The sequence below is a fragment of the Prionailurus bengalensis genome, chromosome A3 (genome assembly GCF_016509475.1).
Source record: "Prionailurus bengalensis isolate Pbe53 chromosome A3, Fcat_Pben_1.1_paternal_pri, whole genome shotgun sequence".
Taxonomy (NCBI): Eukaryota; Metazoa; Chordata; class Mammalia; order Carnivora; family Felidae; genus Prionailurus; species Prionailurus bengalensis.
Genome location: NC_057354.1, coordinates 79041789 through 79064370, shown reverse-complemented (window position 1 = coordinate 79064370; position 22582 = coordinate 79041789). Strand labels below are relative to the sequence as shown.

The following is a 22582-nucleotide window of genomic DNA, read 5'->3' as shown; positions in this document are numbered from 1 at the left end:
CCCCCGCACCGCCGCCTGCCCCGGGGGCGGAGAGGCGGGGCGTCCCGGAGGCCCGCGCTCCGCCCCGCCCCTACCCCGCGCCCCGCCCCCTGCAGCCGAGGGCTTTGAGACTGGGTCTGGACAGTGGGAGGCGGGATCTTCGGGAGCGCGGGGAACGCTGGGAGCAGGGCGGTGACTGTACTGATCGTGCTAAAGCTGCCGGCTCGGAAGAAATCCCCCTCCTCCAGGTTGTTCTGAGGCGCGTGGTTTAAAGTTCAGAAGAGGGTGGGAAGGTGCGGTGACGTCCAGGGGGCCGGCCGCACCGGAGCACTTGGGGGCGGGCCGGGCGGTGAAGTGGGGCTGGCTCTCCGGGGCCCCGGGGGACGGCGGCCGGGGTTTTCGATGGGTGGTTCCCCGCCTCTTTCCAACTTCGCACATGCAAATCTTCGCCCCCGCGTCGGCGGGCGGTGTGCTGATGAGCCTTGGAGAGGAAGTGCGGAAGCGCTGTCGCCTGTATTCATTTGTAATTCACGTATTTGCATTTGGGGACCCCCGCAACCTGATTTTCCTCCATTCCGTTTGAATTGCGAGGGCTCTGTCAGCTTTACCTACTAAAACTTTTTCAGCTGTTAAGATCCTCACTGCGAGTTCGTTGCCTCTTAACGCAGTGTGCTCGAGATTAGTGAGGTAAACTCTATCCTGGGATTTGACAGATACCCACGAGGAGAGGGGGAGTGAAACACACGTTTAGTGTGTGGAGGCAGTGTGGTATAACTCTGTTTCGTTCGAGTGCTAAGAACCTCCTTGTGTGTCCGTTTATTTACCTCATTTAAAACGTATTATTGTCCTAATTTTGTAAATGAGGTTAATAGGGGTTCAGAGAAGTTAAGTAATACTTCAGAGAAAAAAAGAAGTAATACTTCAGAGAAGTTAGGTTCTGGTAAAATGAAAAGCACAGGTTAAACCCAGGGTTGTCTGATTCCGTGGTCTTTGCACTATACCTTACTGCCTAAGACGAGTGTGGAGGGGGCATGGGGATTATCAGCCAGCTATACAAGTGCTGAAACTGGAGGACCCAGTTGGGGAAATCATTAAAAATAAAATCTCCAGGTACACCTGAGTGGCTCAGTCCCTTGAGCCTCTGACTCTTGTTTTGGCGCAGGTCATGATCCCAGGGTCGTGAGATTGAGCCCCTTGTTGACCTCTGCTCTGAGCGTGTAGCCTGCTCAAGATTCTCTCTCTCCCTCTGCTCCTCTCCCACGCTTGGGTGATCTCTACCTCGCTCTCTCGCTCTCTCGCTTTCTCGATCACTCGATCTCTCGCACAAATAAAAATAATAAATAAAAAAAATAAAATCTACCAACTCCATAATATCCTCTCTGCTAAAAGTAGGAAAGAATGAAACAATTTTATTATTGAATAAGCATTAAAGCATGTGATGCACTAAAGAGACTGTAAAGACAAAAAAAAAAAACCCCACAAAAAAAAAAAAAAACAAAAGAAAGACACAACAACCCTCATTTGTTTATGTAGCCAGGCAGATATAATCCACCACCGACCTGCTGTCTTTATCCAAAGGAAAAAAATAATACGAAGTTACATCTGGAAGCCAACAGCTGGGGTTTAAAATCCCACAAAGACCAAGAGGTGGGACAGGGTCCTCCTTGGTGCTTGCGTTTCAAAGAGGTAATTTCAAGGCCCCTAAGAAAGACCTTAGAGGGATTCAAAACTGGCAAGAGGCTTATTTAGCTTTTTAAAAGGTATACATACATCTCAAAGACATCATTTGTAATTTTGATTTTTCTAAAGGAATTGCTGAGTAAAAAGAAAGGAGGTGAGATTTCTTGTCCATTTTGGTACCAGGGAAATTTTTAAATTTAGTTTTTAGACGAAGTTAACCTTACAACCCCCAATATCGGAACTGTAAGGGAGAACTGAGCACAGATGTTTAAGAATTCATTAGGAAGGTGAATGACAAATAGGAAGGGAAAATATTTTGTGTCTATTTGTTTATATTCCACCTTCAGAAATTGATTGGTTTTAGGTGCCTCTTGAACTTAATAGAGGATAATAATGTTTGTCTACTGAAGAGTTCTGGACCGAACAGAATCTGTCCCAGTTGCAGTACTTAGGACCAGTTCTAAAACCACTCCAATCTGTAAACTCACAAGTTGTACCTAAGGAGATTTAGTAACAACTATAGAATTTTGAACTAATTGTTATCTTTTATTTTTCAAAGACTGACTTATTTAAATCTCCTCATTAATAGGACAGCATGTTTATATTTATTTCCAGGGCTTTTTTAATTTGTCATATGACTAAGCTATGGGTTTTATTATCTTACCTTCCTAAAGATTTGTTTTAACCCTTTCACATTTTTTTAAAGTAGTGGAACCCTCTTTTGAAAGGTTCAGTCCATATCTGAAAAGGGAAAATATTTTAGTTGTACAGGATACATTTATTTATTTTTTTATTTAGAAAAAGTTTTTAATGTTTATTTTTGAGGGCGGGAGGGGCAGAGAGAGAGGGAGACACAGAATCTGAAGCAGGCTCCAGGCTCTAAGCTGTCAGCACTGAGCCTGATGTGGGGCTCCAGAGAGCCCTGAGATCATGACCTGAGCTAAAGTCAGACACTCAACTGACTGAGCCACCCAAGTGCCCCTATTTTTTTAATTTTAGAGTGAGGGAGAGAGAGAGTGCACACGAGGAGGGGAGAGGGGCAGAGGGAGGGAGAGAGACAGGGATAGAGAGAATCCCAAGCAGGCTCCACACTTAGGGCAGAGCCTGATGTGGGGCTGGATCCCACCACCCTGGGATCATGACCTGAGCTGAAATCAAAGAGTCGGATGCTCAACCAACTGAACCACCCAGGTGCCCTCACTTAATTTTTTAAGATAGAAAGATTGCAAGACAAGGTGATGGATGGACTAAAAAACAACAAAGGTAAGTAGTAATTTTGATTTTGAGGGGACTTATGCTGAGAAAAAAGAGCTTATTACTGTAAAGATGATAGGCAGCTAGTTATTGGAACTTACAGAAGAGAATAGCGCATGCTAGTTTTCCTCGAAGGCACCCAGTTGTTGATACTGTTCATTCAGTTCAACAAATATCTACTCTGTGCCAGGTACTCTTTAGGTGGTGACACACTAAGAAAGAAGACAGAGCATCTGCCTTCATGCAGCTATGGCCCACATGAAAGACATCGAGCATATTATCAAAAAAGATCCTTTAAAATACTATTATGAAGGTATTTTGTTTTTTTGTTGCTGTAAAGAAAATAAAGCAATGGGATAGTATATGACTGAGGATGGGGATGCTCTGAAGACGTGACATTTGAGCTGAGTCCTAAGTGATCAGAAAGAGGTATCCACAGGAAGATTCAGGGAAAGAACATTCCAGTCAGAGGAATAGCAAGTACCAAATCCTGGAGATTGGTAAGAGCTTACCTGAGGGATGGAGAGAAGGCCAGGAGGACTAACGCAAACAGAATGAGGTTGAAGAGGTAAGCAGGGGCCAGATCCTCTAGGACTTTGTAGACCATGATAAGGAAGATGAGGTTTAATTCCAGTAGCACACAGAAAGCTATTGGAGAGTGTTAAGTGTGTGATTGATTTATGAATACATTTTGAGATGTTTACTCAGGCTGACATGTTAAACTTAGTGAACACTAACTAGGGGCTGTTGGAATAGTTTAAATGAAAGAAGTGCTTTGGATTAGTGTCTTAGCAGAGGAGATAGCGAAAAGAAGTCAAATTTAGTAAGCTATTTTGATGACCGAGGTGGAAGGACTTGATGATGGATTGGATGTAGGGAGGAGTAGGGAGAAAAGTAAACAAGGGCAATTCTCACATTTAAAAGAAAAATTGTTTTTAATGTTTATATTTTTTTATTTCCGAGAGAGAGAGAGAAAGAGAAAGAGAGCATGAACAGGGGAGGGTCAGAGAGAGAAGGAGACACAGAATCTAAAGCAGGCTCCAGGCTCAAATCCACAGACTGCAAGATCATGACCTGAGCTGAAGTCGGATGCTTAACCGACTGAGCCACCCAGGCACCCCTCCCACATTTTTGGTTTAAGCAACCAGGTAAAAAGGAAGGCTAGTAAAGAAAGAGGTTTGAGAGGGAAAATCAGGAGTTGTGTTTTTGACATGTTAAGTTACAGATGCGTAGTAGACATCCCAGTAGACAGTGGAATATACAGAACAAAAGCTAAGGGAAAAGGTCAGGGCTAGAAATAAAGATTTGGAAATCAGTGGCATTTCATTTGGGATAAGACTACCTAAACATAAAGCGTAGATAGAGGGGAAAAAATATGAAAAAGAACCCTGGGATCCTTAAATTCTTAGAGAACTGGTAGAGAAGAAGGAACTGCCAGTGAAGCAGGAGGAAAACCAAGAGACTATGGTGTCCCAGAGGGTGTTTCAGAAAGAATGGAGATGGTCAGCTGTGTTAAATGATGCTGAGAGATTGAAAAAGATAGAATAAAGAAAGGACCTTGGATTTGGCAAGATGAAGGTCATTAATGGCCTTGATAAGAGCCATGTCAATGGAATGGTGGGGATGAAAGCTGAATTTGAGGAGGTTGAGGAGAATGATGAAAACAAGGAGTATAGACAACCCTTTCAAGAGTGTTAAAGGAAACAGAAATGAGGCAATAACTGAAGGGGGAATGCAGAACTATATGAGGCTAAGGGCTGTCACTCACAACCACAATTTCAACATGTTAACACAATTGACGTTTGTTTATTATTCAAGTCACAGTCCAGTGTGAGTTGAGTGGCTTTCTTCCAGGAGTAATCTGGAAGATGCCTTCGGTCTTGTAGCATCAACATGTGGCCTTCAAAATCAGCCTAGAAAAGAAAAGAGAGTAGAGGATCATATATGGGAGATTTTTATGGGCCAGGCCTGAAAGCTGAGTACATTACTAAGTCACAATTTACTTTCTGTACGCCCTCCACAAGGAGGCTGAAAAATAGAATTTGAGAAATAGCATTTAGCTATATGCTCGGGAAGAAGAAAAGAAAATGAGTATCAGTGAGCACTAGCAGTCTCTGGCACTGAAGATTTGTTTTGTTTATAGAGAGTGATATTAAGGCATATTTGTATAAAGATGAAAGGGAGTTGGCAGCAAAGGAGAAATTGATGATAGAGAGAAGGGGGCTAATGAGTGAGGCAGGGAAAAAGGGTGAAATGTAGAGGACAGATGTACAGGGTTGGCTGTAGATTGGAATGGGGACTCCTCTGTGGTAATAAGAAGGAAGGCAGAGAGGATGCAGAGAACCTGGTACACTTGATAGTATAAAAATGAGGTAGTCAGGGGTGCCTGGGTGGCTCAGTCGGTGACTCAGGTCATGATCTCCTGGTTCATGAGTTCAAGCCCTGTGTCGGGCTCTGTGCTGACAGCTCAGAGCCTGGAGCCTGTTTCGGATTCTGTGTCTCCCTCTCTCTCTGCCCCTCCCCCGTTCATGCTCTGTCTCTCTCTGTCTCAAAAATAAATAAACATTAAAAAAAATTAAAAATAAATAAATAAATAAATAAATAAGGTAGTCAAATTGCTCCCCCCCCCTTTTTTTAAAGTAAATTATGAGGTAAAATTCAACTGAGAGTAGAGGGCAAGGAGAGAATAGAAAGTTGGAGGAAAAGGAGAAGCCAAAAACATGGTCTCTGAGAGTGGAACTTTAGAAGGCATTTCTGCTGTACTGAATGACCATTTGAAACTTGTGGTCATAAACATAATGTCAGACCAGTAAACACTATTTCTTATATGGTTTTTGTTTGTTTTTGAGAGAGAGAGAAAGTGGGGGAGAGGGGCAGAGGGAGAAGGAGAGAGAATCTGAAGCAGGTTCCACATCTAGCATGGAGCCCAATGCAGGGCTTGATCTCAGGACTGTGAGATCATGGCCTGAGCCAAAATTAAGATTTGGATGCTTAACCAACTGAGCCACCCAGGCACCCCTTTATATGATTTTTAACCCAGGGAAGATCAATGGGCAATATTGTCTTGAAAAAGAAGACAAAGAATTAGGAAAATTTAAGTTTCACTGAGAATATGAGGGAAGGATGCTTAATATTCCTCAACCCACACATACTCCCTGTGTGATCTGACTGATTCTCATGATTTTACCTATGATTCCAGGACCATATGTATCCAGTTGTCTTCCAGACACTTCACTGGGAGCCCTATCGGCATGCCAACCTCAACCTACTCACCATTTCTCTCTCAGGTTTACTGTTACTCCCATATTCTTTGTATCGCCATCTACTCAGACACAGGTTAGAAACTTGGGAGCCATCTCTGACTCTCACCATCTCCCATCTACCCTACAACATCCCGTCACCAAGTACTGCAGATTTTACCAATAAAATATGAATCCATTTCTTTCCCACTTTGATTGCCATTGTCAATGTTCTTCATTATATCTCACCTAAACTCCTGGAATGTCTTCTAACTATTATCCCCGCCTACACTTTTAACCCCTGTGAAAGCCATTCAAACCTATTCAAATCCATTGTCACCTGAGTCTTTAGTATGAATGCACATCAGACCTCTTTCTTCAGCCTCATCTTCTGCATTCCATGCCTTGCACTTTTACACCTCAATGAACTGCTTTGTAGCTTCTCATATCCCAGAAGCTATGCTCTTTCTTGTCCATCTGCCTTTGTTCTTACTTTCCCTTCTACCTAGAAGTTCCTCTCCAGAAACAGGCCATGTTCATGGATTGAAAGACTTAATATTGCTTAAATATCAGTTCTCCCCAAATTAGTCTATAGAATTAATGAATCCCAATTGAAACTGCAGCATATTTTTGTTGGAATTGAAAAGGTGATTCTTAAATATATAGAGAAATGCCAAGGTCCTGGAATAGCCAAGCCAATAGCGAAGAATAAAGGTGAAGAATCTACATTACCACCTATCCAAATTTATTATAAAACTACAGAAATTAAAATAGTATGATATTAGCATAAGTTTAGACAAATAGAATAATGGGCTGGACTAGAAAATCCAGAAACAGACCCATACATATACAGTCACTTGTTTAGAACAGTCTCTACTGCAGGTGGGGGCAGGGGGGTGGGGCAGGGAAGGAGGTCTTTTCATTAGTGCTGGGAAAAATTTGTCATCTGGAAAATAATAGAACCTGAACCTAACCTTACACCATGCCCAAAATATTTTTTTAAATGGATCATAGACCATGGGGGGACCTGGGTGGCTCAGTTGGTTAAGTGTTTGACCCCTGATTTCGGCTCAGGTCATGGTCTCACTGTTTGTAGAATCAAACCCTGTGCCAGGCTCTGTGCTAACAGCGTGAAGTCTGCTTGGGTTTCTCTCCCCCCTCTCTCTCTCTGCACCCCCCCCAAAATAAATAAACCATAAAAAAATAAAATAAAATAAAATAAAATAAAATAAAATAAAATGTATCATAGACTTTAATGTGAACAGCAAAATGATAAAACTTCTAGGAGAAAACAGGAGAATACCTTCATGAACTTGAGAAAGGCAAAGACTTCTTGAACAATGTACAAAAAGCAATAACAAAGAAAAGATAGATAAATTGGACTTAATTAAAAGTAACTAACAGATGCCACTAAGAATAAAAAGGCAAGCTACATACTAGGAGAAGATACTTGCAATACACACATCTGGTAAAGAATTCTATGGTGTCCATCAGTTACTTTGCTTAGATTTCACTTCTAGAAAAGATCTACCTCAGCTTGCAAGCCAAGTACACACATTTCCTTAGAAGCATCTAGCCAGTTATAAGCACAGTTGTGGGACAAGGGCTCACTATCTCCAACCAGTACAGAACTTCTCTATGGGGAGCTGTTGTGTTAGAGCTTCTCATTGGACTGGTTAAGACTTTCTCAGAGATGTACTTCAATCTGATTGTATTCCTACCCAATTCTCCTTCCTTTTCCTTTTTCACACGTGTCAGATCTGCATCTGAAGACTCTTCCTGCCTATTCCTTTATTTCTCTCCCCTTTATTTTTCATAGGCATTACCCCAATACATCAATTGCATTGATCATTTCTTTTTTTTTTTTTTAACGTTTTATTTTTATTTTTGAGACAGGGAGAGACAGAGCATGAACAGGGGAGGGTCAGAGAGAGGGAGACACAGAATCCGAAACAGGCTCCAGGCTCTGAGCTGTCAGCACAGAGCCTGATGCGGGGCTCGAACTCACGGACCGTGAGATCATGACCTGAGCCAAAGTCGGCCGCTCAACCGACTGAGCCACCCAGGCGCCCCGCATTGATAATTTCATATTGGTATCTGCTTCCCATAGGATCCAACTAACATACTCCTATCCACTCTACAAATCAGTAAGAAAAAGATAACTCAATTTTTTAAGTGGGAAGAAGACCCCAACAGGTCAGTTTACAAAAGAGAATAGCCAAATAATTAATAAGCATATAAAAAGGTGCTCAGTCAAAAGGGAAATGTGTACAAAACTCATAATAAAATATTGCTACACCTTCATCAGAATGGCTAAAATGAAAAGAACAATGCCAAGGCACCTGGGTGGCTCAATCAGTTAAAACTCTGACTTGATTTCATCTCAGGTCATGATCTCACATTTTGCTATCAAATAGCACTGTACATTACAGAGAAATCATTCACAAAAAAAGGAGTCCATCAATGTGGCAAGCTTTCACTGTTTTGTTTTAAGAAATGACCACAGCCACCCCAACCTTCAGCAACCACCACTCTGATCAGTCAGCAGCCATTAACATCAAAGTAAGACCCTCCACCAACAAAAATATTTCAACTCGCTGAAAGTTCTGATGATGGTTAGTATTTTTAGCAATGAAGTATTTTTAAGTTCAGGTATATACATTGGTTTTTTTAGATATAATGGTATTGCACATTTAATAGACTATAGCATAGTGCAAACATAACTTTTATGTGCACTGGGAAACTGATAAATTCATTTGACTCACTTTATTGCAATATTTGCTTTATTGTGGTCATCTGGAACCAAATCCATAATATCTCTGAGGTATGCCTATAAATGGAGTCATATAGTATATATTCTTTTGTGTATGGCTTTTCGTCTATAAGACTTATCTATATTGTTATATGGCAGTAGTACATTTTTTTCATAATTGGAAAGAAATCCATGTTTATGAATATATCACAGTTTATTCTTTTTTTTTTTTTTTAAGTAGGCTTCATACCCACAGTGGAGCCCAATGTAGGGCCCAAATTCACAACTCCAGACCAAGACCTGAGCTGAGATCAAGAGTCAGATGCTTAACTGACTGAGCCACTCAGGCGCCCACAGTTTATGTATTCTGGTGTTGATGAACATTTTTTTAATCTTTATTTATTTTGAGGGAGGGTGAGTGTGAGCAGGGGAGGGGCAGAGAGAGAGGGAGAAAGAGAATCTCAAGCAGGCTCCACATTGTCAGTGTAAAGCCCCAAGGGGAGTTCAGTCTCACGAACCATTAAGATCATGACCTGAACCAAAATCAAGAGTTGGACACTTAACTGACTGAACCACCCAGGTGCCCCAAGTTATCACAATATTTCTGACTATATTCCCTATGCTGTAGTTTTCATCCCCATGACTTATTTATTTTATAACTAGAAATTTGTAACTCTTAATCCCCTTTATGTATTTTGCCCATGCCCCCACTCCATTCTCCTCTGGTATTTATGAGTCTATTTCTGCTTTTGTTTGTTCATTTGCCTTGCTTTTTAGATTCCATGTATAAGTGAAATCATATTGTGTTTGTCTTTTTCTGACTTAGTTCGCTTAGCATAACACCCTCTAGGTCTACCCATGTTGTTGCAAATGGCAAGATTTCATTCTTTTTTATGTCTTAGTAATACTCCTTTGTCTATACCACATCTTCTGTGTCCGTTCCTCTATTGTTGCTTTCATATCTTGGCTATTGTAAATAATGCTGCAAGAAACATAGTAATGCATATATCTTTTCATATTAGTGTTTTTGTTAGCTTCAGATAAGACCCAGAAGAGGAATTACTAGATCAGATGATATTTCTATTGTTAAGTTTTTGAGGAAACTCCATACCGTTTTCCATAGTGGATGTGCCAGTTTACATTTCTACCAACAGTGCCCAAGCGTCCCTTTTCCTCCACATCCTCACCAACACTTCTTATTTCTTGTCTTTTCAATACTAGCCATTCTGACAGGTGTGAGGTAATATCTCATTGTGGCTTTGATTTGCATTTCCCTGATGATTAGTGATGTTGAGCATCTTTTCATGTGTCTGTTGGCTATCTATATGTCTGCTTTGGAAAAATGTATTTTCAGATCCTCTGTCCATTTTTTAAAAATTATTTTAGAAAGAGAGAGTACAAGTTGGGGAGAAGGGCAGAGGGAGAGAGAGAGAGAAAGAGAATATCAAGCAGCCTCCACGCTCAGCATGGAGCCCAACACAGGGCTTGATCCCATGACCCTGGGATCATGACCTGAGTTGAAATCAAGAGTTGGACGCTTGATTGAGCCAACTGATTGAGCCACCCAGGTATCCCATCTGCCCATTTATTAATCAGATTTTTTTTCAGTTGTATGAGTTCCTTATATATTTTGGATATTAACCCCTCATCAGATCTATCATTGGCAAATATCTTCTTCTATTCTGTAGCTTGACTTTTCATTTTGTTAATAGTTCCCTTTGCTGTACAAATGCTTTTTAGTTTGATGTAGTCCCACTTGTTTATTTTTTCTTTTGTTTCTTTTTCCTTAGGAGACACAGAAAAATATTGCTGAGGCCATTGTCCAAGAGATGTTTTCCTTTAGGAGATTTATGGCATCAGGTCTTACATTTAGGTCTTTAATCCATTTTGAGTTTATTTTTGTGTATGGTATAAGAAAGTGGTTCAGGTTCATTTTTTTTTTTTTTTTGCATTTTACCAATGCCATTTATTAGAGAGACTGTCTTTTCTCCATTGTATATTCTTGTCTCCTTTGTCATAGATTAATTGAACCTCTCTATAAATGTAGAGGGTTTTTCTCTGGGCTCTCTATTCTGTTCCATTGATCTATTTTTGTGCCATTATCATCTATTTTGATTACTGTGGCTTTGTAGTATAGTTTGAAATCTGAGATTGTGATACTTCCAGCTTTCTTCTTCTTTCTCAATATTGCTTTGGCTCTTTGAGGTCTTCTGCAGTTCCATACAAATTTTAGAATTATTTGTTCTCGTTCTGTGAAAAGTACTACTGGTGTTTTGATAGGGATTACACTGAACCTGTAGCTTGCTTTGAATAGAATGGACATTTTAACAATATTAATTCTTCTAATCCATAAATATGGTGTATGTTTCCATTTATTTATGTATATTTACTTTCTTTTAACAGTGTCTTATCATTTCTTTCACCTCCCTGGTTAAATATGTTCCTAGGTATTTTATTCTTTTTGATGCAATTGTAAATGGGATTATTTTCTTAATTTCTTTTTCTGCTAGTTATCAGTATATACAAACACAACAGATTTCTGTATATTAATTTTGTATCCTGCAACTTTACTGAATCAAAATATATTTCTTTTTTTTACATTTATAAGATATATTTATTATTTTTTTGACCAAAGTACAATAATTTTTAAATCTCCTTAAACAACTGAAAAAAAAGCATTCAAGAAAACAAAACACAAATGAGAAATTTAACAATTAGATTTTTGCTTCATACCAACCCTACATTTAGTCTATAAAACAAATTTAAAAAAACTTGAAATGTTACTAAAACACTAACCAAATCACAAAATGTATTTCTTAAATAATATGTTTTAAAAATCAAAATGACTCCTTGATCCATTGGCTGCAGAATGGATGTCATGTTAGCAGCCATGAAAACAATGTGTATCTCACCGTACATCTCCATCAGCACACTTGAGTGACCATGTGCATTGTCAATGAGCAGTAATATTTTGACAGGAACATTTTTCTCTGAGCAGTAAGTCTCAATAGTTGGCTTAAAATATTCAGTAAACTGTATTTGAAACAGATGTGCTGTCATCCAGGCCTTGTGGTTCCATTCACAGAGCACTGAAAGAGTAGATTTAGCATAATTCTTAAGGGCCCTAGGATTTTTGGAATGGTAAATGAGCATTGGCTTCAACTTCAAGTCCAGTTGCCTTAGATCCTAATAATGAGTCAGCCTGTCCTTTGAAGCTTTGAAGCCAGACATTGACTTCTTTCTAGCTATCAAAGTCCTACCTTTTTCCAATGGAAGACTGTTTGACCACATTGACAGTCTGTTGTTTAGCGTAGCCACCTTCATTAATGATCTTATCTAGCTCTTCTAGATAACTTGTTACAGCTTCTACATCAACACTTGCTGCTTTACTTCACACTTTTATGTTGTGGAGATGGCTCTTTCCTTAAACTTCATGAACCAAACTTTGCTACCTTCAGACTTTTCTTCTGTAGCTCCCTCACCTCTCTCAGCCTTCACAGAATTGAAGAAAGTTAGGGCCTTGCTCTGGATTAGGTTTTGGCTTAAGGAAATGTTGTGGCTGATTTGATCTCTCAAGACCACTAAAACTTTCTCCATATCAGCAATAAGGCTGTTTCACTGTCTTATCATTTGTGTATTCACTGCAGTAGGACTTTTCGTCTCCTTCAAGAACTTTTCCTTTGCATTTATAACTTGGCTAACTGGTGCAGGAGGCCTAGCTTTTGGCTCGTTTTAGCTTTTAACATGCCTTTTTGTAGCTTTTGATTGATTTATTTGAGAGAGAGAGAGAGAGAGAGCATGAGTGGGGGAGAAGGGCAGAAAGAGAGAGAGAGAGAGAATCTTAAGCAATGCTCCATGCTCAATGCAGAGTCCAATTTGGGGCTCAATCCCACGACCCCAGGATCATGACCTGAGCTGAAATCAAGAGTTGGACGCTCAACTGACTGAGACACTCAGGTGCCCCTCTAGCTTTTGATTTAAAGTGAGAGAAATGTGAGCTGTGCTTGGCTGGCTCAGTTGGTAGAATATGAGACTTAATCTTGGGTGATAAGTTCAAGCCCCACATTAGTCATAGAGCTTACTTAAAATAAAAAAAAGTGATACACATGTGATTATTCTTTCACTTGAATACTTAGAAGCCATTTTAGGGTTATTAATTGGCCTAGTTTCAATATTGCTATGTCTCAGGGAATAGGGGTCCCTGAGGAAGGAGAGAGAGATGGGGAACAATTGGTCGGTGCATCAGTCAGAACATACACAACATGTATCGATTAAGTTTGCCATCGTTTATGGGTGCTGTTTGCAATGCCCCAAAATAATTAACATCAAATATCACAGATCACCATAACAAATGTAATAGTAATGAAAAAATTTGAAATATTGTGAGAATTACCAAAATGTGACACAAATACACGAAGTGAGAAAATGCTGTTGAAAAAATAGTGCCAATAGACTTGGCTGGTGCAGGGTTGCCACAAACCTTCAGTTTGTAAAAATTGCAATCTCTGCAAAGTACAATAAAGTGAAGAGCAATAAAACAACGTATGTCTGTATATTGAGTTCAAAAACAGATAAAACTAATTTTTGTGATGGAGGGCAGAATGTTGGGTACCTTTGGGGTGGGTATTGATGAGAAGTGGCCCAAAGGAGCCTTCTGAGTTGCTAGATATATTCTATATCTTGATCTGAGTGATGGGTGATAAAGACTTAATCCTTGACCAAACTGTAGTCAGCCTCTGCTGAGCCCTCTTTTCAACAAGCCCTCAGTCTTGACCTATAACAACTCTTTTTTTTGTTTTGTTCTGTGGGTTTTGTTTTGTTTTGTTTTGGCTTTTTTGTGTGTGTGTGGGGTGGGCTTTTTTTTTTTTTTTTTTTTTTTTTTTTTGCTTTTTTTTGAGAGAGGGAGAGAGAGAGAATCCTAAGCAGGCTCCACGCTGTCAGCACAGAGCCTGACAAGGGGCTTGAACCCATGAACCATGAGATCATGACCTGAGTGGAAACCAAGAGTCAGACACTTAATGGACTGAGCCACCCAGGCACCCTTAACTATGACAACTCTTAGCACAAATTATTTTGCCCACCCCTTATGCTAAGAGACTTGAACAAACACTAGCAAAGTTTCTAACTTCTTAAGTCCAGGATGATGACTTCAGCCCCCTTAGGTTGCTGCTTGGGAAAGCACAAGCCTGCTGAAAGTATTTACTGTTTGTTCTAGCCGACACCTAGCCACACGATACTTGTCTCCTAGTCTCTGTGGCAGGGTAGGAGCCTAACGTCAATAAATGCCAGTTAACAAACACAGATGGCCCCTTCCCATTTTTTGTAAATTTCCACACTCCTGACTGCTCATTTCCCTTCCCTATTTCCCCCTTCTCCATTGAAAATGTCCAGTTACCTTTGCACAAATCAAAGTTGAGTTCAGTTTACACTTGGCTCTCTTCCCTATTTCAATACCACTTTAGAGTCTGGCTTTATATATCTTTCACATGGATTACATATATTTAAAAACTGAGCTATAGTGGTGTGTAAAGACTTTCACACTACATAAGTTATACCTCAATTTTTTTAAATATTTGAATAGACTTCTGAATAACTTTCCCCATGAAGGCCACACAACATGCATAGCCTTCCCTTGACACCTGCTTATCACCTATCTCCCTTCTCCCCACCTCCTAACACAGACTTCTTCACTTGTTTCATTCCACTCATCCTTTAAGACTCAGCTTGCAGGAAGGCTTTACAGATTCCCTTAGCCAGATAGACTCTTCTTTCTTTGTCCTTGGTTAGCATCTGCAGGAGTTTCCCAGGTGAAATTCAAAACTGGACCCCATATGCAGAGGACAAGGAGAGACAGAAGAAAGAAGGGGACTTTTCCAGATTGGTAAATTGCAGGTTTAATAAGCAAGGGAACTTCCATACAATATTTGTTTTGGTCAGCTGTAAGACAAGTAGATCTCCACACCCACCTGCCAGATTTTTAAAAGTTTATATTAATGCATTAATGAGGCCCAGTCACGTACAAAGTCCAGATGGCCTCAACAACACATTACTCTCTTAAGGCTGCATCCTTGAAATGTCTCCTAGTGTGGGAATGGTGAGTAGAACATATATTCCAAGGACAAGAGAGGGGTAAAGAGACTCTGATTGCTCAGCTTGAGGGTCACCTTGTGATCACATCCTCTCAACCTCTTCCAAGATATGTGCAACATGAAAACCAGCATATTACCTATCATCCTATCACACTGAAGTATGGTTATTTGGTCATATGCCTGGCTCCCTTGCTAAAATATAAAATCAATCCTTAAAAGCAGTGATTCTCTTATTCCTGGCAGCTGGCATATAGCAGATGTTCAATATTTGCTGAATGAATTATCTTGATTAGAAGTCAATACCTTTCTTCCTTGAGCCTGGTTGGGTTAGTAAATGCCCCACCATGTCTGGTCTTTAGTGTGTTGTATATTATACACTTGGCATTTGGATAGCTCTTCTGAGCCTATGGAGGACCATCGTGGTTGATTTTATTATGAAACTTTTCTATAAACACATCTATTCAGTTTGATAATGGACATCTTTTTTATCTTTCAACAACAACACAAAATCTATAAGGCAACTTCATTTTGTTATCTCTCACTCTCTTTCATATTCTTCTGGATCATAGACCCAGAACACATCCATTTACTAGCCAGATTTGTTTGTTTCTTTAAAAATGTAACTTCATGATTGCTGTTTTATTTAAAAAAAGATTTTATGTGTTTAAGGCATGTTCTTTAGTATCAAGGGCAATGATTCTTCACCTTATCAGATCAGTGTCCACTGTTTTATAATTTATATTTGTAACATCCTGTTTACTATCCTGAAGTGAAATTCATAGATATAATCTACCTCACATGTATATTTTCAAAGAAATAAAAATAATGCTCTAACAACAATGTCAAGGAGAAATAAAAAGAAAGCCATTTATAAAAAAAATAATACTTCAATATGTAAACGTTTGGTATGAATAATGGGAAATATGTATATATAGGTCTCTGACCCCCATTTTCTGACACAGAGCTCATAAATCCCTTGGAATTTCCTGGGTGATAGCAATGTCTTTTGTTTTAATGAGTCAACTCTGTGAGCTCTTGGTTGGGTCCTGGATGGGGGTGGTCGCCAGAGAGACCAAGTGGCAATTAGAAGCTTGGAATATTCAGCCCCACCCCCCACTCTCCAAAGAGGAGAGAGGGTCTGGAAATGGAGTTGATAATTGGTCATGCCTATCTGATGAAGTCTCCATAAAATTCCCAATATTATGGGGTTCAGAGAGCTTCAAGATTGTTGAACACATCTAGGTTCTAGGAGAGTAGCTTGCCTAAAGAAGGCATGGAAGCTCCATATTGCACATACCTTGCTCTATGTATCTGTTCATTCGGCTATTCGTCTGTATCCTTTGTCATATCCTTTATAACATAATAAACTGGGAAACATAAGTAAATGTTTCCTTAAGTTCTGTGAACTGTTCTAGCAGGTAATTGAATCCAAGGGAAGGAGGTCATGGGAACTTCTGATTTGTAGCCAAGTCAGACAGAGGTTATGGGTAACTACTAATTGCAGTTGACATCTGAAGTGGGGGCAATCTCATAGGACTGAGCCCTTAAATCTGTGGGATCTCATGTTGTCTCCATTAGCTAGTGTCAGAATTGAGTTAAATGTAATAAGACCCCTCGCTGGTGTCACAGAGAATTGTTCGGTATGGGCAAAAAATTCCACACACCTGGTATCAGAAGTTGTGAGTTTGGTAGTAGTATGAGAGTAAGGGAGGAAAACTGAGTTTTTCCTTACACACTTGGGTATGACTACATTAAAAGACTTAAAGTTTTCAAATGTTTATGCCTAGACATAGAATCACTGTAGGTGTAGCACATGCAGTCTGATGCTGATGTTCTATACTGGTGAGCTGTCAGAATTGTGATTTTACAACTTTCAAAAAGTTTTCTAATAAAATAATCTTTGATTAACATGGTAGTTGCATTCTTCAGAAATTCAGTGTATATTAAAACCACACAAAAAATATTTTGTGCTTATATGTAAAATGGGGTTGTGTTCTAGGCTTACATTATTATAATAGATTTTTCACCTATGTGAATGTGAATATCTGGTGAGACCCTGGGAAATCATGAAGATGGTTGGCTGTGCTGGACTCTCCCTAGAGGGCATCTAGCATCTCTAACCACCCCCACAGTGAATGCCATGGGTGCCCCCAAATCATTTTGACAACCAACAGTTTGGTCACAGATTTCCAAAATATCCCAAGTCATTTGGAATAGTGGATCTTAAATTTGGTGGTCATAAGGGGCACCTGGGTGGCTCAGTTGCTTAAGCTTCTGACTTTGGCTCAGGTCATCTCATGGTTTGTGGGTTCGAGCCCTGCATCAGGGCCTGTGCTGACAGCTCAGAGCCTGGAGCCTTCTTCGGATTCTGTGTCTCCCTCTCTCTCTCTCTGCCCCTCCTCCTCTCATGCTCTCTCTCTCTCTCTCTCTCTCTCTCTCTCTCTCTCTCTTTCTCTCTCTCAAAAATAAACATTAAAAACATTTTTTAAAATAAATTTGGTGGTCATAAGAATCACTTGGGGAACTTGTTTGGAGTGCACATTACTTGCACCCATTCTCAGAAATTCTGATTTAGTAGGTAGGGGAAGGGCTCTGGGATCCATGTTTTTTCTTTGACTATCCTAAGAGTTCTGTCCCTCAAAATTCACTTTGACAAGATTTGCTCTTCACTAAAGCCCTGATACTCAACTTACTGTGTTCCACTGAAGAATCCAAGACACAGCAGGGAACCAATTTACCCTATAAGAACCTTTATATTGAGATATTCATTTGGTACATTTGTTTTTTAAGGTCATACAAATTGTAGTAGTATTGTTGGCAATAAATTTTATTGCCATCACTCTATGATGCCAACAAAAATAAAAGTTCCTTTAGTAGATGAAAATTGTAATAATACTGTTGGGCATATTCTTGCTACTGTAACAACTAACAGAGAAATAAATTTTAAAGTTAATTTATTTATTTTTGAGAAAGAAAGAGAGAACAAGCCAGGGAGGGGCAGAGAAAGAGGAGAGAGCGAGTATCCCAAGCAGGCTCTGCTCTGTCAGCACAGAGCCTGACGTGTGGCTCGAACTCATGAACTTTGTGATCATGACCAAGCAAGAATTGGATGCTTAACTTTCTGAAGCCACCCAAGTGCCCCTACACAGAAGTAAATTTTAAAACCGAAGTGATAATAGTGAAGGGCCAGAAAAACAATGGATGGTGTTGGATGAGTTTAAGGAAAGTACTTGGAGGGACCAGGGGAGCCCCAGGTTAATAGTAGCCTACCAGAGTTCAAATGGACAACTGGGCCAAAAGGCAGTGGCATCCTACCCTTCCAAGTGAACATCATAACTGATAGGCGCTTGATTTAGTGATGAATATGAAAGCCCAGTACCCCACATAGATGACATTTGTTTTCCACTAACAGTTGAGAACCAACACAGCTCTGGAGTTTGATCACAGGCTTTTCTTGTGACCAGAGATGTAGTTCATCCACTAGGCATAGGACACTCTTTTCCCAGATACAAGTTGTTTGGGAGGAAGTAGGAAGACTGCTTCATGGATAAGGAATCAGGAAAAATGAATGATAGAATCTTGAATAATATTTTATGGAGGCTGTGAAAAAAGCCTGTTGACTTATCCCTGTCCCATAACCAAGGGATCTGGCTTTGCAAACAACACATACCTGGATTTAAATCTTAGATTGGCCTCATCTTAAATGTGGGATGTCAGGCAAGTCACTTAACCTCTCTGTGCTCGTTTGCTCATTTATAAGATGGAGTTAATAATAATATAGTGTCTGTCTTACAGGCTTGTCCTGAGGATGAAATGGGATCATTAATGTAAAGGGTCTGACACAGGGAAAGTATATAAAAAATGTTAGCAGGTTTCTATCCTATTTTGTTATAAAAATTTTCAACATGCAGCAAAGTTGAAAGAATTTTTCAAGGAGCATCTATACACTCACCAACTAGATTCTACCCTTAATATAAATTTCACTACACTTACCACCTGTCTAGCCATTTTTCCATTCCTCTATCCATCCACTCATCTACCTTATTTTTTTAAAAACATATTTCAAAATCAATTCCCTACACTGGTACACTTCTCCCTAAATACTTCAACATATAGAAGCATTCGGGGCACCTGGATGACTCAGTTGGTTAAGTGTCTGATTTCACCTCAGGTCATGATCTCACGATTAGTGGGTTCGAGCCTCACATCAGGTTCTGCGGTAACATCTTGGAGCCTGGAGCCTGCTTCAGATTCTGTGTCTCCCTCTCTCTCTGCCCCTCCACCACTTGTGCATGTTCTCTCTCTCTCTCTTTCTCTCTTAAAAATAAAAAGTTAAAAGTTAAAAAAATATATACATATATATGTAAAGAAGCAATTATTTTTACACTTCTCTAATAACCAGAATGATCCTGTTCATCAGATTCAGTGTCTTTCCCTCAGATAACTCTGGATGAACGTTGCCAAACTGCTTCTCTTTGATACCCTTTTTATCTGCATTACCTTCCCTTGGTTGCACAGTTTATGTAGATGTTTTACATCAATTTAGGCAACAAGGTTATTTTACAAGAAATCAAGCCTTATCAAGACTACACTCTAGTCCCAATTAGAGTACTTTCAAGTCAGGACAAATAGTTGTGGTAGCTGGACTCAGCCATTAGAAGTGGATTCTACCTGTGCTATTGGCAACCCCTCTTCCCACCCCCACCATTCCCCTTTTTACTTATTACTCTGTGAGTGTTATTTAAGATTTCTGAAATCCACTTCCAAGAATTCAAGAAGTTGTAAAAAACAAAAGTAAGGGAGGAAGCACTTCATAAAGAGCAAAGACCAGGATCTACAAATCACTTTTAAAGAGCCTGGAACTATTTCCACTTCCTTCAGCTTACTGAGACATTCTTTAATATGGCTGCAATATGTATAAGAGGAGGTAATACTTTAACAGGGTGAATGTTATTTGGATAAGTGGAGAGAAGAGAAGGAGAGAAGGAAAGAAAAGCTGAGTGTTGGAGAGACCAGGACAATGGAAGCAGAGGGCGTGTGGCACACAGAGCTAGCTGACTTCTTTTTTCTTCTTTTCTTTTTTCCAGGTTCATAATGTATTGTACAAATTGAATACCAGATGATGAATTGACATTAGCTTCTCTGGGCTTGGGAACTTAACAGATGAGGTACAGTTTAAAATCCATTTATGTTGCTTTCAAAGCTGGTGTTGTTTTAGATCTTAACTTGAAGTATAAGACCATCAAAGCAATGCCTCCATATGTGGCCAGTATGGAATTCATTCCACCTGTGAGAGTATAAGAGTTGAAATATTTTTTGATATCAGTGAAATGTAATTGGTCATCAGTTTTTGGATCTGCCATGATGTCAATCTTGCAAAAGACACCAATCTGCCGGTTAGCTCCTTCAACATATGCAGCTACCTCGCCCAACTTCTCTTCTTTTTCTGTATTAACTGTAGCTTGATACATGATTGCTGAATAGTGCTGTATCTCCAACTTCCCTTGAGTAGAGATAGTATGCGCCCACCCATTCCTAGGCAGAGACTTTCAGATGGCAAGCCTGCTTTTTTGCCTTTTCAAGGGCTAAAAAGAAGATGTCCTGTGATCCATATTCAACCCTGTTGAATGGAGAAACAAGATGGAAGGACCCTGTATGACTGCATGGAGCAGCCTGGAACTCAAACACTAAATTAAGAAATGAATTTCTGGGGAATGAATTTCTGAGCCTGGGTGACTCAGTCAGTTAAACATCTGACCCTTGCTTTTGGCTCAGGTCATGATCTCATGGTTTCTGGGTTTGAGCCCTGCATTGGGCTCTGCAGCTGGCAGTGCAGAGCCTGCTTGGGATTCTCTCTTTACTTCTCTCTGCCCCTACCCTGCTCCTGCTGTCTCTCTCAAAATAAATAAATAAACTTAAAAAAAGAAAGGAATGAGTCTCTGTCTTTTCTGAGCCATTTGTGTCTCTTTGTTATAGCAGCTATCATAACATTAACTAATACAAATACATACTAAAAAACAGAGAAATAAGGTTAAAATCTGGTAATGGAGGGATTAGAATGCTGGGAGGAGTAGTTTAGTTTTATCTTGTAGACAATGGAGAAAATTGCAAGCTTTTTTTTTTTTTTTAAATTTTTTTTTTTCAACGTTTTTTATTTATTTTTGGGACAGAGAGAGACAGAGCATGAACGGGGGAGGGGCAGAGAGAGAGGGAGATACAGAATCGGAAACAGGCTCCAGGCTCTGAGCCATCAGCCCAGAGCCTGACGCGGGGCTTGAACTCACGGACCGCGAGATCGTGACCTGGCTGAAGTCGGACGCTTAACCGACTGCGCCACCCAGGCGCCCCTTTTTTTTTTTTTTTTTTTTTTTTAAGTAAACTCTATATATACCCAATGTGAGGCTCAAATCACAACCCCAAGGGATGTCTGGGTGGCTCAGTCGGTTTAGCGTCCAACTTCAGCTCAGGTCATAATGTCAGAGTTCATGAGTTTGAGCCCCACGTCAGGCTCTGTGCTAACAGATCAGAGCCTGGAACCTGCTTCAGATTCTGTCTCCATCTCTCTCCACTCTTCCCCTGCTTGTGCTCCATCTCTCTCTCTCTCAAAAATAAATAAATATTAAAAAAAAAAATCAAACTCACAACCTCAAGATCAAGAGTCATATGCTCCAACAACTGAGCCAGCCAGGTGCCCTGAAAATTGCATATTCTTAAACCAGATAGTGCTATGATGAAGGCAAGTGGTTCAAGAAATTAGACTGATTGCATGAAAGCTTCCATGAAGAGGTTATTGCTATTAAACAAGCATGAGCCTGAAACAAGCATGAGCCTGAATGTGGAAATGAAGTAAAGATGAAGAGGAAGGAAAACAATCAAGAGACATTAGAAAAAATTATAGGCCTTGGTGACCAGCTGGTTATAGGGAATTAAGGAGAACCAAGGGGCAAAGAAAAGCCCCAACATTTTTTTTAAAGTTTATTTATTTATTTTTTTGAGACAGAGAGAGAGAGCGCATGCGCACAAGCAGGGCAGGGGCAGAGAGAGAGGGGAACAGAGGATCTGAAGCAGGTTCTGTGCTGACAGCAGAGAGCTGATGCGGGGCTTGAACTCACAAACCCCGAGATCATGACCTGAGCCAAAGGCAGATGCTTAACCAATTGAGCCACCCAGGTGCCCCCAAAAGTCCCAAATTTTTAATCTGGAGAAGTGTTGATACAGCAGAAATTGCTGGCAAGAAAATGGAATATATAGATTAACTTTAAAAAATCAGAGGTGCCTGTCTGACTCAGTTGGAAGAGTATGTGACTCTTGATCTTGGGGTTGCAAGTTCAAGCCCTATGTTGGGTATAGAGATCACTTAAAAATTTTTTTTTTAAAAATTATGAGGCACCTGGGTGGCTTTGGATCCTTTGTCTCCCTCTCAAAAATAAATGAACATTAAAAAAAAAAAGTAAATAGAGGTGCCCAGGTAGCTCAGCTGTTTAAGTGTCCAACTCTTGATCTTGGCTCAGGTCATGATCTCAAGGTTCGTTCGTGCATAGCCTGCTTGGGATCCTCTGTCCCCCTCTCTTTCTGCCCCTCCCCTGATC

At 40.1% G+C, this 22582-nt stretch overlaps 1 protein-coding gene and 1 long non-coding RNA gene across 2 annotated transcripts; one reads left to right on the top strand and one right to left on the bottom strand.

Moving 5' to 3' along the window:
• Positions 1-173: 173 nt before the first annotated feature.
• LOC122496882 lies at positions 174-20764 on the top strand. The gene is made up of 3 exons (XR_006300979.1): positions 174-227; positions 20081-20161; positions 20577-20764. It is a non-coding gene; the product is annotated as an uncharacterized LOC122496882 (long non-coding RNA).
• LOC122496881 (ATP synthase membrane subunit K, mitochondrial-like) lies at positions 20053-20411 on the bottom strand. Its single transcript, XM_043603451.1, has one exon. The coding sequence runs from the start codon at positions 20354-20356 to the stop codon at positions 20180-20182; it is 177 nt and encodes a 58-aa protein (XP_043459386.1). The 5' UTR covers positions 20357-20411; the 3' UTR covers positions 20053-20179.
• Positions 20765-22582: the final 1818 nt, after the last annotated feature.